Genomic DNA, 8,689 nt, shown 5'->3' with positions numbered 1-8,689 from the left:
GAAAAAAAAAAACATGAAGAAACTAGAAGATCACTCGAAGGTGGGTTATTGTTCGAGTCAAATGTACAACTTGCGAATGTTGTATAAGTCAAATTGCCAATTCCCATATTAAAGCATCAGCTGCAATTCACAACATGAAGAAGGCAGTCTCTGCATAGCATATAGGCCAGTGCTTCTCAAAGTGTGGTCCACTAGTGGTCCGTGAGCTCCCCCTAGTGGTCCGTGAGTATGTTGGTAACATTTCACATTTGAAATAAATAAATGAATTTAAGTTTTCCGCACTCTCGCGGGAATATCTCGGCAATGGAGTGAGCTTAAGTTTAATTTCCAATTGCATGATATAGCCCAGCGCAACACCTTCATCACACATGTTGCCACTTGTTTGTATAATTTTCAGGCGATTTGTAATTTGTTCTAGAAAAACGATGTGATTTTGGATATTTGTGGAGTTAGGTGGTCCGCGAGTGTTTTTTTATTGGTTAAGTGGTCCTTGGTATGAAAAAGTTTGAGAAACACTGATATAGGGAGATGCAGTTATTTCCAGCATTCTTTATTTACCATTCATTCAAGTATGTTATGCCTTTTATCTGCTAATGTACAGGAGGAAGAGTGATAAACTGTCTGTCTAGTTGGCTTACATAACAGTTCAAGTTTACAGCCTAAAAAACATGAAGCATTTTCCCCCTTTTTATTCATTTTTATGTCAATTTGCACATTTCATGGTGATGCTCAGCCTCTCCCCTTAACTCCTAACAGTCATCATCATGTCAACCACAACACAGAGAAATACTGATAGAAATGTGTGTGTAGTTGATACATTGCTGACAGAGGGAACTACATTTGAATACAGATTTAAGGAATATCAGTTTTTGAGCACGTCATAAGCATGTTTTGTCTTGACTACAACTATATTATAATAAAATATAGTATTTATATTATTGAATTGATTATTATTATTAGTAGAAGTAGTTTATTTGCATTAATTATATTTTGAATCTTTTTGAGGCTAGTATTTGGCAGGAAATGCAGACGTATTAATAATAATAATAATAATAATAATGCATTACATTTTTTCTATTGGAGCGCTTTACAATTACATATTACACATATTAGACATGTAAATGTCATTACTGTGGACATTACCCTGTGAACGCATACTGAACGACATACATGCACATTTACCATTTACCTCACTGTATAAAAAAGTAACTGTGTTGATAATATTAATAAACAGGAATTATATTTGCAATATATTTTTTTCACTCCTGTCGGTTGGGGGGGGGGGGGCCTCATCTCACAATGTCGCCGTGCCCCAAGTTGGCCAGGGGCGGCCCTGTCGATAGTATCAAATGCAGCCCTGAGATTGACAAAGACAATTCCCCTGTCTGAGGCCATCAGAAGGTCCCCTGTCTCTGTGCTATGATGTGTTCTAAAGCCAGACGGAAAACTTTCAAATAAATCATTTTTTTTTAAGTAATCACACAACTGTTTTGTGACTGCTTTCTCAAGAATTTTGAAAGTTAAGAAGAATAGAACATCTAACTTTCTACCAAAATTATATAAATATGGGTTATAACCATAGACTGTCGATATACGGTCTTGAAAAGGAACTGAAATAAGTGTGTGGGAGAACATTTTAAAAGCTCTTAGCTGATTTTATTTTCATTACCAACCACAAAAGCTTTGTGGGTGTTATTTTGTGTGTCATGACCTTTATATATACAGTCTATGGTCATGACTCATGACAAAATGTGGCACTGGAGATACCTAATGGATGGGGAACTACCACAGAGGAGGTTTTGAGTACTTTCCCAGGCAGTTTTGCCTTCACCAAACTTTACATGTGTAGTTGATATTAAAAGCAAAGTTTGAAATGTGTGTGTGGTTGGAGCAAGGGTAAAAATGGTAGAGGGTATAACATAACCGGTAGAAGCCTAGGTCAAACCTGTGCTTAAAGGTGGGGTAGGTAATTTTGGAGGAACCAGTTCGAGTGCGCTAGAATTTGAAAATACACAACCGGGAAAAATCTGCCACTTCCTTCAGACTTCCTGACAGAGCCCCTCCTCCAACACACACGAACGCGCACATGACCAATGAGGGCACGAGATAAGTTTGTGCACAGATGGAAGGCTGACAGGCTAGCCCATAGATAAATATAAACACTAGATGACTCACCCGCGCTGCTGGCCAATGGGGACTGACGTTGCCACATGGCCGCCATCTTGCTACAGGCAGTGCTCTCATTCATAACATTATGGTTTACTATTTAAATAACCATAGCTTGCTCAATTTTCAACCAATTTTCAAACGGTTTGGTTTTTTATAAACATGAAATATGTAGTTATGATACTGCATACTTATAATCATGGACTTTCTTATGAAAATAACATTAAGCAGATAAAGCAATAGCTATACACACACACAAGGTATTTATATTAAATATTTGCCGGTGTATATATTTCCATTTATTTTATTAAATTGTTAATATTTAAAATAAATTATAAAATTAAAATATATTTATATTTTATATATAAAAATCGGTCTCATGTTACCACTCTGTAAGCCAAGAGTTGTTAATTTAGCATTGCCTTAGCTTGAAGAACAGGGACACAACTAATGACAATAGCATATGGTGGTATATTATTTAGATATTCACACCTTTATCAGAAGAACCAAACCAACATAAAATGAGCCCACAGACAGGCCAGTTCTGTCTCATTTATCACAATTATTTTTGACATCAGATCTTCTTAACGTCCTAGTTTTGTATTTAGTTTCTAGATTTGTAAACAAATCCAGAACCTTTGAAATACGTTACCACTTCACAGCACGGTGCGCTGAGTTGTTGTAGTCGAAAAAAGCCCAAGAATAATATAAACTGTACCCTGTGTCCTTTTGTGTCCTTCTGTAGTCCATTTACTGTTGTTTGTCTTGTCTTACCCTGGCTGATATTTCACTAAATCCACTGTTTTAATTGTTCCCTATATTGCCCCTATGCCCTGTAAAGTGTCCTTGAAAGTGTTTGCACATGTTTATTCAAGTGTATGAGTGACATAGAGCAAGTGAGATGGCAAGTGGTTCTCAAACTTTTTACACAGAGTACCACCTGAAATTATATTGGGCTCTCCTAGTAACACCATCATAGACCTTCCTGGGTACCACTGAGATAAAGGATTTAATGACAAGCCATATGATGCTCTCATTTGTTAGTGACATTCCACATGCAAATAAGATAAAATGGTACTTTATTGATCCCAATTTGGGAAAACATTTTTAGTTACAGCAGAATAAGGGAAAAGGCATTTTACAATACATTAGAAATAAGCAAGAAAAAGAAAGAAAATAAAGAAAGAGGAAAATATTCGAGGGGTGAGAACCAGAGTGACATTTTGGTCAAAATGAGTTTTATATATCAAATGAAAGCTCTCGATGGGCTCTTTCTACTGCCAAAAGGGCGCATGTCCATTATAAACCAATCCAGAGTTATTAAGCAAAAACCAAAAGACCTAACACAGAACACAGTGAACTAATTGGGGCCAAAAGGGCGTAAATGCACTTACGCCCTTTTGGCTCTGAGAAATGTAAAGCCTTTGGATAGCACTTGAGTCAAAATGGCTGACAAGACATGTAAACAAGCTAGGTCGAGAAGAAAGCTTTTCACTGTTGAAGAAGTGTTACTAAGTTTATTTCAAGATGCAGAAGAGCTTGAGGAAGAGAATGACATAATCCAGGATTCAAAGTCAATGCTGAGTGACAAAGGTAAGCTAAACAAGGTCAAAGCTAGCATTTCTAGCTAGCATCTAGCTAGCAGCTATTGGTATGTTTCATCATAAAAAATGTTTTAAAAAATAAAATACATTTAAAAATTAATTTTAAAAATATCTTATAGCTAGGGGTGCAACAACTAATCGACTCAGTCATCACGTGTGTTTTCGCGCAGTTAAGCTCCAACGTTATCGGTCGTTTTATCGGTACTGGAGACATTTAAAACATTATGTCATATGTGTTATTGCTACATAAACATTATATCGCAGTCTTAGTGTCGCCAACTCCGTTTAATATGCAATAAGACTACAAAATGCGTCCATGATGTATTTTCGATCTTTCCAATCCAGACTCTCCCCCGTCTGTGTGTGAGGGGGCGGGGCAGTTTACACACACGCAGCTGCTACATGCAGCAACTCACACACACGGAGGAGATGGCGGAGAGAAGCGCTCCAAGGTGTGGTTAAACTTTACCCGTCTCGATGTGGACAATGCTCGTTGCCTAAAGTGCAATAAGAGTTTAGCATTTAAGGGCGGGAACACGAGCAATTTGTCTAAACATTTAGCAAAAGTGCACCACATCCAGACGGAGAAATGCACCGGGTTCGACTGTCTTTCTAGTAGCTCTGTAGCCCCATCCACGAGTAACGTCAGGTGTTATGTATCCAAGCAGCGACACACAGAGTTAACAAATTATACAAACATGAGTTAATGATTAGAGGTAACTGAGTTATTTATTTTGTTAAAGTTTCAGCTATTCTGTTTGCAGTTCTGTCATCACATTATTTAATACGATTTGTTAGAACATTGTTGTTTCTTTTGATGTGAAAAATTATGTTTTTAATTAAAATAAAAGCAATGTTAATTTTTTTCACAATTTATTTAGTTAATTTACCTTATTTTAACGCAGATAAGGGACAGACAGCCATGGACAATGGAGGTGACGAGGGACAGGACACAGAGCATGTAGGGACCCAGGCAGAGGACACAGAGCATGTAGCGACCCAGGCAGAGGACACAGAGCATGTAGGGACCCAGGCAGAGGACACAGAGCATGTAGGACCCAGGCAGAGGACACAGAGCATGCAGGTGACCAGGCACAGAACCCAGAGAATGCAGTTACAGAAAAGCACATGGAAACAAATGAAGAATATGTAATCCTGATATTAGAGCCAGTGAGTGTTGATGAAAGAAGAGATGAGATCCAGCAAAGAGGAAGGAAAAGAAAGAGAGATCCTGATAACTGGAACAAAAATGCACGGAAAAGACTGCGGAACTCAGGGCAAAGCTATGTGAGTTCAAAAAATATTCATGTCCCAGGAAGAAGAGTCAGGGAAAAAGACTGTGTTTCCTGTCGTTACAAATGCAACCACAATTTCCCAGAGTCAGAAAGGGAAATAATTTTCGATCAGTTTTGGAAAATGGGAGATGCAGCCCGTCAGAAAGACTTTATCATAAGTCATACAGTGAAAAAGATAAAAAAGAGGCAGACCACCACAGAATCAAAGCGACAGAACACAATAGAGTACTATCTCACCACACAGGGGAAGTCCGTTCGAGTCTGCAAGGATTTTTTTTTTGAAAACCCTTGACGTATCTGAGAAGTTTGCAAGGTCTGCAGGCGGCCATCCCTCAAGCCAACTGGGAATCTCATCCTCAAGTTCTCAGGGTAAACATTCCCCATGCAACAAAATCCCTGAGCTCAACAAAAATCTGATCATGGGGCACATCAAATCATTCCCAACATTAGAGTCACACTACTCTAGGAAAGATACCACAAAGCTGTACCTTGAGGAAAATTTGAATGTGACCAAAATGTACAAACTCTATGTACAGAAATGCCACAATGAGTGGAAAGTAAATCCAGAGAAACTTAGTTTCTATAGATCCATCTTCAATGGAGAATTCAACTTGGGCTTTCACCAACCCAAAAAAGACGCATGCAAGTACTGTGAGTGGTACAAGCGTTTAAATCCCAGTGACAAAGTACACCATGAAGAAGAATACAATGCCCACCAAACAAGAAAGGTGCAGGCCAGGGAACATAAAGAAAATGATAAGAGACAAGCACAAGCACAGTCCTCATATAAAGCTCTCACATTTGATCTCGAGCAAGTGCTGACCACTCCCTGGAGCAATGTAAGCAGTCTTTTTTATTCAAGGAAGTTGAGCACGTACAACCTTACAGTGTACGAGTTGGGCAACAAAGAAGCACAATGTTACATGTGGCATGAGGGTGAAGGGGGGCGTGGCTCATCAGAGATCAGCACATGCATGTTCCAGTATCTGTCAACTCTTTCAGGTACTGAGCATGTGGTGCTGTACTCTGACACATGTGGAGGGCAGAACAGGAACGCTGGTTTTAGTGCCATGTGTCTCCATGCAGTCAAAACCTTGCCCATCTCCATTATTGACCATAAATTCATGGAGTCTGGTCACAGCCAGATGGAATGTGACAGTGTCCATGCAGCCATTGAGACCGCCAGAAAAAAAGTGCCTGTGTACAGTCCGGAGGGGTACTACACTCTTGTGAGGATGGCAAGGAGAAACAGGCCATACAAGGTGATTGAGCTTGGGCACAGTGACTTTCTGGATTTCAAGTCCTTTTCACAACACACGGTCCGAAACAGAACCAAAGACACAGAGGGACAAACAGTTCATTGGCAGAAAATTAAATGGCTGCGCTACACAAAACAGGATCCGAAAGGGATTCAGTTCAAATATTCGCTGTCCGACCAACCATTTCAAATGCTGCAAGTTGGAAAGCAGGAGACCAGAGGTGCTCATGCAATTGGACCAAAGAAGATGCACACAGGTCCACCTGGGATCACTGCTGTGAAAAAGAAAGACTTACTCACACTGTGCACAAATGGGAGTATCCCTCAGTCCTATGTGGACTTCTACCAGTCTTTGCAAGTCACTCAGGCAGAGTAGGCTAGTTTATCGTTTCAAATCAATCTGAAACTTACATGATCTGTATGAAATATGCTGTTGTCGTATAATTATATTGTTATGTTTGACATTCCCAATGTTCTAAAGTCTTTGTTGATTTGCCAAACAGTTATTTGGCCGGGTTTAATGTAATTTATTGTTATTCAGTGAACTAATGTGATATTGACATTTTATATTATCACAATGGACTCTGTAGCCTTTTTTCAATTCGTTATTTGGCAAAATGGTTATTAATAATTTTTTTAATATAATTACATTCAATGAACTAATATGAAATAAGGATATTTTGATGATATTTTTATTATAACAATTGATTAGTTACTTTTCAACTCATAAATGTAAAGCCTTTTTCATCTTTTTATCAGATACGCCCTTTTTCCTATTGCATATGAGATCAAATCTTAGTTCCAAAAAGGCGCATGTGACTTTCTTCTGAATAAAAAGAAGATAGAAGAATATTTTTTTCAATGAATGTCAAAATATTGTTCATTAAGTATATTGTCATCCACATGTTTATGAAGTTTTCATATTAAAGATTGAATTTAATAAACAAAGTCAGCACAAAGTATGGTCATTTTTTGTTTTGGCTCTCCTGTAAAGTTGGTCAAATGTCACTTACGCCCCTCTGGTTCTCACCCCTCGAAAATACATGTTGGATTTGACAGGATATTATATATATATATATATATATATATATATATATATATATATATATATATATATATATATTAGGGCCGGGACTCGATTAAAAAAATTAATCTAATTAATTACAGGCTTTGTAATTAATTAATCGAAATTAATCGCATTTTTAGTCACATATAAATATTTGACCTGAGAACAGTGAGAAGCAATTTTTTCACATGGATTTTAGTATACCATTGAATAATGACTGAATACATAAGCTTAAGCAACAAAACATTGTTATTTTTTTCAAGGTGGTACTTAACCAAGACCAACAGAAAAGTGCAATTTTTGCCATAAAGTGTAGCACTAGCATATTTAGGAATATAGTACATTTCAGAGATTCAGGTAGCCTATAGGTAGGTAGACCTTCTGTAAACTATAACACTTTGTTTTTTAAGCAAAACACAATACTTTCAAGTACATTCAGAACATTGGAAACCCTGACTATTAGAAAACATCTCTCTGTTGCTTCAGAGGCCATAACAGACTTTGTTGATTTACCAACAGTTGATTTAAAAAATCTAATCAATTTCAGTCCAACTCTCTCAATAACCTTGGCCAAAACAATAAACAGTTCAACATAAAGTGCCAGTTGCACCAACAACATAATAAATAGTTCAACATAAAGTGTACCATTTAAAATAAAATAAAAAAGTGCCAGTGATTGACCTCAATCCCTCCTATTCTTCCAATATCCTGATGAAAAATAAAATCTCTCTGTTGCATAGGCCACTGTTTGATCAACGCGAATTGGGTGTGGGTCCTTGTACTCCGAGTCGGGCTAACGTCCACGCTAGCTTCCACGCTAGCTGCTATATGTTTTGCATTGAGGTGATACTTGAGGCTTGATGTGCTGCGGTGATATGCGAATTCCTTTTTGCATAATTTGCAAACAACCGTGCTCTTATCGCCGCTTCCATCCGTCCGTTTTTTAAAACAAAATGTCCCATCCACGGGGCCAACCAAAGCGGTCTCATCAACTTCTTCGTTCATGTTTGACTATTGTTCGCTGTTGTTTGTTGTTGTCTGAAGTCATGAATGTTAGTTGGTGCTCCAGTATAATCGGTACCCCTGAAACTCATCCAGTGAGAAACGTTCCGCGGTGCAAAAATAAGTGCGATTAAAACGCGTTAATTTTTGTGTAATGAATTAATCTTAATTAACGCGTTAAATTCCCGGCCCTAATATATATATATATATATAATATACATATACATAAATATAAGGCATATGGAATATTAATATTAAATATTGAACAGATTATATATGTGTAAAATGTATAACGTGG

The 8,689-nt window shown here is 37.7% G+C and overlaps 1 protein-coding gene across 1 annotated transcript; it reads left to right on the top strand.

Moving 5' to 3' along the window:
* Nucleotides 1-3,249: 3,249 nt before the first annotated feature.
* Nucleotides 3,250-7,325, top strand: LOC307022469 (uncharacterized protein). Its single transcript, XM_079655278.1, has 2 exons — nt 3,250-3,759; nt 4,676-7,325. The coding sequence occupies exon 2, from the start codon at nt 5,485-5,487 to the stop codon at nt 6,697-6,699; it is 1,215 nt and encodes a 404-aa protein (XP_079511404.1). The 5' UTR covers nt 3,250-3,759; nt 4,676-5,484; the 3' UTR covers nt 6,700-7,325.
* The last annotated feature ends 1,364 nt before the right edge of the window (nt 7,326-8,689 follow it).

This window comes from Notothenia rossii (assembly GCF_949606895.1).
Source record: "Notothenia rossii genome assembly, chromosome: 10".
Lineage (NCBI taxonomy): Eukaryota > Metazoa > Chordata > Actinopteri > Perciformes > Nototheniidae > Notothenia > Notothenia rossii.
The sequence above is the reverse complement of the archived record's forward strand: the minus strand, read 5'-3'. Positions and strand labels throughout refer to the sequence as shown.

What these genes read in the sequence shown, in the direction of transcription:
- LOC307022469 (XM_079655278.1), top strand. Translation starts at nt 5,485, where the DNA reads ATGGGGCACATCAAATCATTCCCAACATTAGAGTCACACTACTCTAGG.